The sequence below is a fragment of the Penaeus vannamei genome, chromosome 33 (genome assembly GCF_042767895.1).
Source record: "Penaeus vannamei isolate JL-2024 chromosome 33, ASM4276789v1, whole genome shotgun sequence".
In the NCBI taxonomy this organism is placed as follows: Eukaryota; Metazoa; Arthropoda; class Malacostraca; order Decapoda; family Penaeidae; genus Penaeus; species Penaeus vannamei.
The window spans coordinates 4,143,194-4,156,411 of NC_091581.1; the positions used below are offsets into that span (position 1 = coordinate 4,143,194).

The 13,218-nt window shown below is 33.4% G+C and overlaps 1 protein-coding gene across 14 annotated transcripts in view; it reads right to left on the reverse strand.

Moving 5' to 3' along the window:
* Positions 1–213: 213 nt before the first annotated feature.
* The window catches only part of pnut (septin 7-like protein pnut), a 195,998-nt gene continuing 182,993 nt past the window's right edge, over positions 214–13,218 (reverse strand). For 7 of the 14 annotated variants that reach the window (XM_070144904.1, XM_070144902.1, XM_070144901.1 and 4 more), the window contains 3 exons: positions 12,408–12,543; positions 12,022–12,185; positions 214–2,485 (listed from right to left, as the gene is read on the reverse strand). In XM_070144904.1, coding sequence (XP_070001005.1) covers positions 2,437–2,485; positions 12,022–12,185; positions 12,408–12,543 — 349 coding nt within the window. In that variant the 3' untranslated portion in view covers positions 214–2,436. Of the gene's footprint in view, positions 7,108–12,021; positions 12,186–12,407; positions 12,544–13,218 lie in introns of all 14 variants that reach the window. The other 7 variants (XM_070144900.1, XM_070144898.1, XM_070144896.1 and 4 more) reach the window with 1 other exon arrangement.

Sequence of the window (13,218 nt, forward strand, 5' to 3'; positions counted from 1 at the left end):
GAACTCCTCTAATTCACTAAGTCTGTATTGGACTTAGCTTTTCAGTATTAGGTGTATGTCATATCACAATACCTTACACTTCGGTATGTGTTGCTTCTTTTTCAATAAGGAGGAGTCCTTGGTAATGCCCAGTTTCCAAATTTAAATTATAAAACACCATAATTAAAGAATGTAACAACACAATTTCACAAAAAAGGATAATAAATAAATATGTGACACATGACATTTACTGATATTAATCTATACAAAATTACACTGCTGACATGCCTTAACCAGAGAGAAAGAGATGCATCATAGCGTATTTATTTGACTATAAAAGATTAACTCCATATTTCATATGACACACTGACGACATACAATAAAGGCAGTACTGTGTTGTCTCATATCTTACTCTTACAGGAGAGTTTTTAGTAAGGCAGTTCACTTTCCTTTTCAAAATTTTATCACACCATCTCAAGAGAAATGTATGAAAAATGCACCTACATTTTCAAAGCAGCTAGACTGGTTAACTTGCCGTCCTCAATGACAATCCTTTTCCGTGACTGCCCTTATCAAGAATATTGGAGGACATTCACTATACAATTATGGTCTTATGTGATATCAGATATGCAGTGCTGATTCACAGTAATACTGGGAAAACAATTTTGTAAGTAAATGAAAGATGATAAACTAAAGATGAAGAAGAATGACTATCTGTATATTACAAATCTCTCAGACCATTTCAGTAAAGCACACACTTTTACATAAAGATAAATACAGAAGATTAAAAATGATTCTGAATGAAGCAGTTTGTTCAGGTCTGCTCTCATTGTACATTTTATTTACAGCTCTATGGCAGTGGGCCTAGCAATGAACTGAATATGCCTTTTAAAGAGAGTGAGAGAGAGAAAAAATAATGGAAACGACTAGTAAATAGATGTTAACTATATCCAATCTAACAAAACATAAAGAGTATAAAGACAATACAAAAACAATACATAATTAACACTGTATGTAATACCCAATGTTTACATAAACGTTAAACTCTTATAATTTTAAGTACAGTATGTACAGTTTGCAGGGATGTGACTCTTTACTGTTATTACCATTTTCCTTCAATATGGCAATCTATTATGGCCATAATACCAATGCTCCTGAAGCATGTGAAGGGAATCCTGGTGTTGCTAATGTGATGTGAAATGCATCTTCCAGATTTTTCTGAATGTCTTCAACTATAAGGTAGTTTAGTCTATTGAGAAGGGTAATCAAATGAGTATACAAAGTGAGTGTTTCCTTACATTAGAAGCCACTATTTCCACTTTACAAATGAGTTAAAACCAATTACCATTAACTAGTTATAATTCACCACCTTAGTATCTCAAAGAGTCTCCAGAAAATTATCAATCTTTATTTCCCTTAGGAACTACAAGATAAAACAAGACACTGCAAAGTAGTCACATCCTGTACCTCTCATACTTGACAGCGTGATGGCCAGCCAGGGAAGACACTCCACATATTACAACTACTGTGTCTCAAAACAAAAACATCTCACACCAATGTACTTAAAAATGTCCAATTTTAAGTGTACGTGTGAAATGAAGAGCGTAATTAAGAGAATAAAGGAAATCATTAAATACAAGAATAGAAAAAGTAGAAAAAATATACGGGAAAAAAAAAATCTTTGAGAGTCCCCATTTCTCTTTTACTTCATGCCGTTTTAGGGATCTGATATCAGATAATCATTAAACAAGGGATTCATTACATATTTTACAAAATTACTCCCAGACAGCATTTACATGACAGGAGGGCTTATCCTTTGGCTGGTCAATGGAATATGTGCCACTACAGAGCAGTTTTTAAAAGGATGATGATACTGATATCTATGACTTGAAAGGGGAGGGAAGGGAGGGGGAGGGGGAAGATTATGGTTATCACTTCACACAGGTAATCCAACCACGTAAATAAAGACTGGTATTGGTAAGCCATGTGAAGAAAACGTACTTTTTGGTTCCCCTTCAAATCCCCACACTTTGACAAAACCTGATATGGAAATAGGGATATACATGAGTCTTCTTTTGTGAACAACCTTAAAGAATGACTGCAGGAGGATGTCAAAGTTGCAATGGGGGTTATGGGAGAGACAACCATAATCTTCTGCTGACCGAGAGGAACACTGCCTGCCCCTGTAAGACTAAGCCAATCTCAAATGTACGAGTGAATACTTTCTTTTATTCATTTAAATAATATGTGAACAATCTTCTAAAAAAAATAAATAAAAATAAAAATAAAAATTATCTATAACAAAGAGATGATTACAGTCCCAACAAAATTCAAAGGCAATCAATTAAGCAAATGAGATGACTGTGTAATCTTTAAAGGGACTGAGGTTGAGGCAGGTGAGGGTGTGCAGGTGCTTCAAGTGGTAATATGAGCTTTTATGAACTGGCAACTGTGGCTTTAAAACAGCCCCTTCTTCTTTTTGGTTTTCTCTTTCCCATCCACATGCCTGTTGAAGAAAGAAATAAAAGAAGATCAACAACCATAATAATACTCCCATACACCACAAAACAGAACTACTAATACTAAAGTAATACTGCAAAAAAATATGTAGCCCAGAAACATTCTCTATAACCAGTTGAATGTATGCAGAAAGCACTGGTATGAAAGCAATTAGCACTTAAGGTCAATTTTACTATAATGCATTGTTTGTGTGAGTGAGCTTCAGTTTGATTTTGCATGTTTGTACATGTGCATTTGTGTGTGTGTGTGTGTGTGTGTGTGTGTGTGTGTGTGTGTGTGTATGTGTGTGTGTGCGCGCGTATGTGCGTGTGTGTGCACAGCGCATCTGTGTATATGTGAATGTGTTTATGCCTGTGACTTCATATGTGTCTTTGTGTGAGCATGAATGCATGCATATACATGAAAATGTGACTGTTAATGAATGAATGTATATTTCTGTAAATCAAAATGTCCATACTTGATTTTATTACTTTCTTAACTCTTCAGATTCATTTACTCAAGATTTTCAGACTGACAAAGACAGATAAAAACACACACACACACACACACACACACACACACACACACACACACACACACACACACACACACACACACACACACACACACACACACACACACACACACACACACACACACACACACACACACACACACACACACACACACACACACACACACACACACTCACACGTATACATATACATATACATGCACATACACACACTAAATATGCATGTACATGCCCACTGAGACACCCACACTCATGAACAACAACATACATGAATGCTGACACACACATACTCAAATAGATGCAAACATATATAGTGAAGGCAATCATAGTGACTCAGATATAAACATAAACTTAGACAAATACACACACACGCACAAACACACACACACACAAAAGAAAAAAATGATAAAAAGCCTAATCGCTATGCAAGCCAAAAATATAGCCTGATAACATTATTAGACAGAATATATAAAAATAATATAATTTTAATCTACAGTGTATACATTGTATGTAGCCTATTAATCATGACAATTCTACTGTTTTCTACTCAATCTTCTGGTTATGAATTTTAAATTGTAAGAAATGATAATGTTTAAGAATGGGTCTCACACAAATAACATGAAAATAAAATAGGCTGCAAAAGCTAGCAATAATTTGCTAACCATATTATAATGGTGATAATAACAATAATCAAAATAATCAGAATAATGAGAATATGCGGTGTTTATCAGTGTGAAACTATGTGACCCTATTTAAGCATGTAAATGTTAAATATGCATATGCCTATATTGTATATGTTTATGAGTATGTGTAAAAAATCTTTTCAAAATGACTTTCTGCAAAAAACATTTCAAAATACTTCCAAGAACAAAATTTCCAGCCAATGCTGATAACTGAATTTAAAATATCAAAGATTACAATATCATAAGGATAATACAATGTGCTGAAATACAATTTTATAAATACTCTATATATATATATATATATATCTACTTGCACTATATAACAACACTACTAAAGAAGTTGAGAAAAGAAATATCTAAGTAAAGGTTGATTCAAAAGAGAATACCAAGTCTACAAAATGTTACTGATGAAGAAATAAATCCTGAATACTAAGTTTAAACATTACATATATGGACATAGGGCATGTATGCACTTCCATTTCCGTCTTATCATAAGGTAAGGAGTCTTGTATGGCATGAAACAAGATCTAATGTTCCTTTCTTAATATGGTTGTGTTTCATTTCATAAGAATTTGCATATATGTGCAGGGATCTATCTGGGTGTGTGTAATATAAACAGCAAAATTATAATATATATACATATATATATATATATATATATATATATATATATATATATATATATATATATATATATACATACACACTTATTGATACATACATAGATATACACATACATATATGCATATACATACATAGATATACACATACACATAGGTATACACATATACATATATAGATATACGCATATACATATGTAGATATGCACACACACAGACACATACATATATATAGATATATATTACATATATATACAATTTTTTTTCCTTTCTTTTTCTTTCTTTCTTTATACACACACCCATATGCATATATATACACAGGCATACATAAGAAAAAAATATGAAAATCAAAATAACAAAATAAGAAATCTAACAAAATAAAAATCATTCTACATGGACTTGCAAATAGCTTACAATAAGATGTGTTTGGTCAATGACTTCCGTAAAAACTCTGTTGACAGTGATAACGAAAAGAAAAAGTAAAACGAACAGTAATAGGACAGTGATATAAACAGTGACAATAAATAAATTAGAAAGTATTACTAATTAATCATCAAATTACAGTAATGAAAAATAATACTAACAATGACATTGAGCTGAGTATTACAAAGAAAATAACTTCCATATGAGACCTAATGTGCCTTTCTTAATTATATTTCCTGTTCAATTAGGTACATTATTGTAAAATGTCCACAACTTTGGGATGCTTTCATAAATGATGAGAGATTTTTCCTTCCAAAGAAATTACATCTTTTCAGATACAAGATAAAGTGATATGATAACCAGACCAGATCCACCATAGAAAGAAATTACAGATAAGCCTAAAGAGGTCATGGAGAGTTTAGGCCAAACAGAAACAAAGTGACTATCTGCCCAAAAGCTGTAAACCAGTTCACTTGAATTTCTTATAGCACTAAGAGAAGATGCAAGCAAGGAGTGCAAGTTCTGCCAGAAAAGCAAGCTGGCTCAGGATGTCCTGTTGAGGGGTGTAATAAGGCATTAGTAGGCATTCTCTTGAGAAGGAACAAAAAGTAGGTGACTCATGCTTCCTGAAAAAGCTGTGTTTATTTAAGGCTTCCAAAAGGCATATAGGTGAGAGAAAAGCCTTGAGGAAAGTGTTTTTTTTTTTTCATCCAATTGGTGCTTTGTGCTCATCACTCAGTTTACATGAGGCCAGGTCTCCTACCATCTCATTCTTCTGCACCAACTGTTCAACAATACTGCATCTGCAGTAGTTTGAAATTTTGGAAATATAAAATTTATTAACAAAGGTCCTCTTTTTCCTCTTAAGAATACTTAACAGTACGTCTATACATGATCAAAAAGGTAATAAAATATTGGATCTTACAACGTTAACCTTTTGATGTCTTACTCTTCACCTGCCTCTCACAAACTAGTAGTTCTTGCTAGTGGCCTGCAAGCAGCAAAGGTGTTTATAATGAAAATGCCTGATCTCATATTCTATATCACAGTGGAGGCCAGATGTGTTACATGAAAGAAAAGATATTTAAAGAGCAATCAACTTCCTTTTATTTGAAAATAGGTCACTAATTCATACTACAGTAATGCCCCACTAAAACTGCTTAACCTCTATGAGCCATGGAAACTGTAACTATGTATGTCATAATAATGCCAACCATAGACTTAGATTTGTCTCTGTCTTGTGTGCCTTCTTGTTCTTAGTATGACTGAAGTGGCACACAAGTTAAAACATCAACATTTAACATATATTGCCAGAAATGCATCAGATAAATCGTCAGGGTAAATCAACGGATTATGAACAAAACTTTAACAATACATTTCCACAAACATAAAAAAAAGAATATTTCATATTATACTTCCATTTTCCAATGGACACATCTGGATTCCTTCAAGATATATCTAGCAAAGCTATCAGTAACTCTCTCTCACTCCTGATTACTAGTACATTTTGATTCCTGCTAAAACTGCTTTAGCTATTACATTGGAAAAAATGTTCATGCATATTAATCTTAAAATAACTTCCTAATATATATTTTTTCACAACTCTGGAGTATCTTATGAACTATATGTGAATACATTACTACATCATTTCTTTCCTTTCACTGATCTAGTGAATAATGCATTACTTATTTGTAAAAATACACATTTGTGTATCTGTTTTACCATACCTGAATCTATGATTATTACGGGGAAAATAGATGTATATAAATAAATGCTCTGAGATTAACTGCACTTTACTAAGTTGTAAAATCATATCAAGGTGATGATATTTGAAGTACTCTATACAAAACTTATGTATATTGCAGTCAATAAAAATTAACTTGCCTGAGTATCAGATCATAGTTTCTAAGTTTATCATAATAATGCTAATCTGAGAATAGATAATCCATATATCTATACATTGCATATACATTTTTTTCCTGGTGGATATGATAAATGTTCGCTAACACGAAACGAACTAAAGGTATTGAAAATCAAAACATATTTGCTTAACATTTTGGCAGATATAATAAAAATTAAAATAAAAGAAAAAAAAATCAGCAACTGGCAAAATAAGTAAGAAAAAAGATCAATCCTTTTAAAAACTTGAAAATAGTATAGTAATGGGGAAAAAAAAATTATAACAAGGTGTGCTATTACGTATCAGTAACCCTCATAATCCAGACAAGGTATCTTGCCCCACTACTGCTGGTTACACTGCTCATTCTGTTTGAATTTATGTCTGGGAAGAGAGTAGGTACGAGAGAACTTAGGGGAGCTCTTTTGAGAACTTCCCGAAGCACTGCTGGATGACGCCAGAGAAGAGGTCCTGTTAGTGGGAGGTAGCCCAAGGTTAGTGCACACTCATTCTGGTGTTACTGCAATTAAGTTTGTTAAAAGAAATTCTCTGAGCTACTGTGCACCTTCTATTCTTTTCTCTCAAGTGCTGCAGTGATTCCTAATCTTTTACACTTTTCATTCATTTGAAAAAAATACTGTACATCAATGCTGTATATGGATCTTAGCCATGAAGCCTTGCTATTCAGTCATGCACCATTTAGTCAGTTCAGTGACACACACAAATGATATGGATGTAAATGTAAACACACAAACCACAAGGAAAATACTATCTACTTCATAAAATAAAAGGAACACATCTATACCTAGAAATAATACTCATAATCTGAAAGAGCTAAATATAACAATATTTAAAGTTGCACTGGCACAAAACTATTGATGAGAATGAAAGAAATCTTAAAAGTTGATCTAAACAGAATATCTGACAAGACTGAATAAAAACGACAGTGTCTGTTTATGTTTAGCTGCTATCTATGCTATTGAAGAACACGAATGCTCAACGAATGCTCCAATGTGACAAGAAATCACACTTCGGTACTGACTGAACTCCATAACCTATCATTCATTCCTCTTACATCAAGCAGGCAAATGCAAACTTTAACTAGCTTTAAATTAAAGAGCAAAAGGAAGGAGACACTGCTTATTGTGATCATTTATCATGCAAGTAAGTTGGCTACAAAATGTGATTCTCTATTCCTTAGCAATAATGTCTAAAAATGTAATCATAGGGAAATGAGAGTAAGTGTACGCCCAATAAATGTCCTTCAGAACCATCCGTGGCTATCTAGTGATGATACCAAAGTAAACATTTGTGGAGTGTAAGAAAAGTGAAATGGTGTCTCTGATGCCTATGAAAAGAAAGGTTTCTGATGTTTTCACATTCTGTTGACTGCCTGAATAAAAAAGCTGGCATAACGGTTGATTCTGCACTCCCTATGTTTGAAAAGTTGTGGAAGACAAAAGGACTCTTGAGACCTCAGACCCAGTCCTAATACTTTTTAATGGGATAAGTAATTTGCTTTTTAATACTGACATAGGTATTCCTTTGCTAATTCAATTTACACTCTGGATGAGGCTCTACAAAAGTCTGGAACTTGCCTTGAGGTCTCAGAAAAATCTTCATGCTATGTATTAAGATTTGCAACCCTTGGACATATCCACAGATCTGGATCAAATCACATTCATATCTTTAAATATAGCATACAGTTCCTAAAATCTGTACTAATATATTTGCAATTTCAAATAAAAAATAAATAAAAATATAGATGTAGCTACCTATATATGTATATGTATAAACATATGCATGTTTGTGTATATATGTATGTGTATATATATAATTATACAAACACACACATATACAGATAAAGACATTTATAAACTACTACACATTTCTACAGTTACAAAATATCACATAAGACATCAATATCATGAAAATTTCAGTCCACACTAATATCAGTAACCATTTATTAGATAAAAAATGACACAAGAGGGTAGAAAGCAGTCCCAAAAATCGTCTAATCATGGGGAGATATAAGACACATTCATAAAATACTGGGGGTCTGAAAATCATTTCTGTATAATAACAGGAACTCTTTTCACCAAAACTCTCAACCTGAACTTACCTTACCAGTTACCTGTAACATGAACCTCATACTTCTGCCCTAAAAAATGGATCATCAACAAACAAATGAGCTAAATCTACAGTTCTAATTTACTGCTGCTTGCCATTAATTCTAGAAAGTTTTTTACTTTTCAATGCAGAAGAGTGTAAAGCCACCAGAAATAGGAATTTCAAAATAATCAAGTAAGTCCTTCCTGATTTAGAATGATTTCTCTTATAGGCTCAAGTATCCCTGAAGACTAGAACTACTGTTTCAGTATCACTTAAGAACTAAAAAAAATAAAACAGATTACCCTACAAGCCTACTGCTGACAAAATCAATCATATCAGTATCTGCTATTGGACTATCTAAATCTATAAGCTTAAAAGACTGATTGCATCTTTACTTACACGAGACGTGTATTTGATGTAGTGGAGACGAGAGAAGGCTAGGTAATGGCTTTCTGCCTTGTGAACTACACTGAAATTTTTCTTTTACTTTTACCATGCACTCATTCCTAGAAACCTATCCTTCCAAGAAACCTATCCTCAAAAAAAATGCATGCTACCTTAAGCATTGGATCCAGGTGATGCGACTGTCATGCCAAGAAAAATTTGGCTGAGGGCTGGGGTAATGGGATTATAACATTATGAAAAATTTGAAAGACAGGGTGACAGGAAGGGTTCTCTATGATTGCACTAAGCTCTTGGAGGAAGTTTAGAATTACTGGGCATTTAGGATGGCACTCTTGCATGAATTCCAATGGTAAATGAAAGTGGGATATTCCATCCATGGCCGGTAGAGTGCTACCTCCAGGGAGGATAGTATTTCCATGCTCAGGATCCTATTACTGCCCCACCATGACCAGCAACACAGGGTGTGTTTCAGAATATTGAATAACACAAAGATATTTAAGAAGACAAATAATACAGTGTTACACAATGTCTCTGTTACTGAACAGAGCTGTAGACTGTCTACAAAGATAATAAGGAGTTTAAGGAGTTTGCTCAAGGAAAACAATCAATTATTATACAGATATAGCATATCAAATACAGACCTTGAAAAATGGCAAATAAGCAAACACTTATGCAGAAAAAGAAATAATAATAATGCTAAGGGAAGACAAAGAAATCTTAATATTGCACATGAGTGTTTGTGTGGGCTGGGCCTACAAGCCACACACCCGAGAAAGTTGCCACTTAAGTAAGCCTTAATTTTGGTCCATGTGCAGGCAAAGAGTCACCTGAATCCAATGGGTTAAGCAGAAAAAATCTAGCTTGAATCTGTATGAACAATACATTAACTGAAGGAGTAAAAAATTCTATGAATATCATGGAGGGGGGATGCTTACAGACAGATGAAAATAGATTATGAATCCTTACACTTGTAATTCAGCCACCTATATACTGAATTTAGCAAAACCACTTTTCCATAATGAATATACCCTACTTGTCTATAATTATGATCAAATTTAAATCTTAACTGTTTAAAGTCACACCTGTTTTCTCATATTTGGTGAGCACTGCAGTCAGCCTGGATGGTAGTGTGAGTTTTTTCACACACACACACACGCACACACACACACACAAAAATGATACTGCTATTTGTCTATGGGCTGAGGTTGAATCTGAATGTAGCATTCAAAGGGTTAGTGGTATTAATCATACAGTAACACTACAATGGAAGGCTTAAATGTTAATTGTTGTGATTCAAAAACCTTTACAGAAGGATCATGAGTGGGAAACATTACCTCTCACATCCTCAGTGAAAAGAATAAGTGAAGCTAAAATTCTCAGGTAAGCAAAATATAAACTATTGGAAAAAAATAAGTGAGACCTGAACTGGGATGCTGTCTTTAAAAAAGGTTCATTACATATAAAAGTAACTTTTTGTATGAGAAAAGGGCAGAGAGAAAGAATGACAAATGGTCACTGTTAATATAGTTTCTTATAGCAAAGTACTTTCACTTCATGACATCTGCAAAACATTAATAATTTTATAAATGTCTAAACATTAAAGAATCTTAAAGAAACGAACAAGCTAGCAGGGAAAGCTGTTGCTATTCAAAATAGAAATAGTTAAATGTTGAAGTTGGAACTAAAAAAAAAAAAGTTGGCATAAAAATGGATATTGCAAAAATATATCAACTAAATGGTTAAATGTGGATTAAATAAAAAGCCAATTTGCAATGCAACCAACCATGGCATCCTGATGATTTTGAAATCAATGACATTATATAAAAAGCCTGCAGATTCAAAGAATACATATCAACCCTATTTAGTAATCACGTAAGTAACTGGCTTAAGCATTGCATATCAAAATAAGGAAGTGACTGGGCACATATACATGACTTATACAGTGTAAAAGCATGTCCTGATAAATATTAGATTTTCCTGTTGGCTAAAGGAGACATATATATGAAGTAGAAAAAGAGAAGCCATACAGAAGAGCAAGGGGGGGAGAAGAAAAAAAAAAAAAAGCCAAAAATATTTCAACATAACAATTACCTCTCGGATATTTCCATGATGTAAACTAACAAATAATAAACAAATAGTCTTACAATTTTAAATTTATTGCTATTCAACTAATATACAATATTTAATAATCGTAATTTCTTGGCAACTAAATACTGAAACATTGAGATAAGCAATATATTGACCGTATTATGAGCAAATCCCCCCAATGTCTCTTTATGGCTGGTAAAATCTATGCCAGTTCTCTCATCCAAAGTAATTCCGACAATCAGAGAATAAAGAGCAGGGAAAAGAAAGACGACAAAGAGGATGGGGATGAGGGGAATGTTACTCTGCTTAAGCCAGAATTGATAATCAATTAAGTTTCCTTACTGGTTATCTTCCCGTTCTTCAACTAAGACGGAATTAGCAAGTACAACCTGGTGTTAATCAGCGCATATTTCAACAAGCGCAAAAAACAGGGGCCATATCTTGTGAACAGAAGCATCAGCATGATACATTACCTATGGTCTAACTTACCTTTAACATGCAACTAATTGTAAATAAAATACAAAAAAAAGTATAAATTGGTCCAGTAGAAATGAAGAGAAACTGTATTTTTTGAAAAATATAATGAATATTTACTTTCAACTCGTGCTTCAAACTGGGGATACGGAAATACTGTAGATAGTAAATCATTATTGTTGACGAAAACACTATCTGAATAATAATAATGAATAATAAAAATCTACCAAGAAAAGGAAAGAAAAATAAATAATAATAAATAAAAGGATAAACGATGAACCTAATAAAAAAAGAGGCATTACTCACTCTCTACTGATGGATTCTAAAGACTTCCGGTGCAGCTCCTCAACGGTGATGTTATTGGCAGCTTCCCATGCCTTCTTCTCTCGCTCAAATCGTTCTCGTTCTTCTTCTAATTCTAAGGTATCTGACTCAAGCTTCTTACGCATAGTCTCATTGCGTTTTTGTAGCTGTCAATCAAATCGCAATAAATCCTATTGATCTTGGAAAATAACCTTCTCTACCATCACTACTATTACAAAAATATGCTTAAAATTTACAGACTATATTTCTCAACATTTCCTACTAAATGGAAAGATTGAAATCAAAATAAATCAATCAATATTTACCAATTAGAAAGATAAAAGAGAAAGAGAGAGAGGGGGAAAAAAAAAAAAATGCATTTTACATACGTCTTGCTCTAGCTCATTCAGTTTTCCCATTTTCTCCTTGACCTTCATCTCGAAGACCTGCTCCATCTCTGCCTCCATCTTCTTCATGCGGTTGGTGTGCTCGTTCTTTTCCTCCTCCATCTGAGCCAGTGGGTTCCTAGAAGAGTTTGCAAATTATGCACTGATCACAACACATTTTTGAAAACAAACTAAATCATATCATGAGAACCAATACAGTAAAAGCTCAGCATAGAGCTATCAAAGATACATGCTAACTATTAAAAGGCCTAAAACTAAAAGATTCATAGTTCATAATGAATGTTAATCGTGAAAGTTATCTTTGTTCTTCTGGATATCATACTCAGCCTTGACTCTGTAAGTGTAAATTGGCTGGAGTACCCAGTAACAAAATAAAGATATGACTAAAATCTAATTACCATCAAAAATAAAAGCCTATAATGCCTGGTTAACCTCTACAGCAATCACAAGATGCTTTTTATACATTGCATTTATCTAATATCAAGAGGGATGAACATTTTAAAGAAATCAACAAATGATCAAAGTCGGTATAGGTTATTATGTCATTATCTTTTTTTCTACAGGTCTAAGGGGTAAAATTGTATGAGACATATTAAGCCCTCTCAATTCGATTAAAAGATATCTATGATGACACAAGCAACAGGGATAGTACTAAAACTCTCCAAGTTAACTATCTGTTCTATTCAAGCTTTGGAAAAATATGAGGTGTATCCATATTCCCTTATTTCTGGGAGCCATTTGCTTAATTCACTCACTCTAACATGCACACACAAACTTTTTCTCTCTCTTTCTC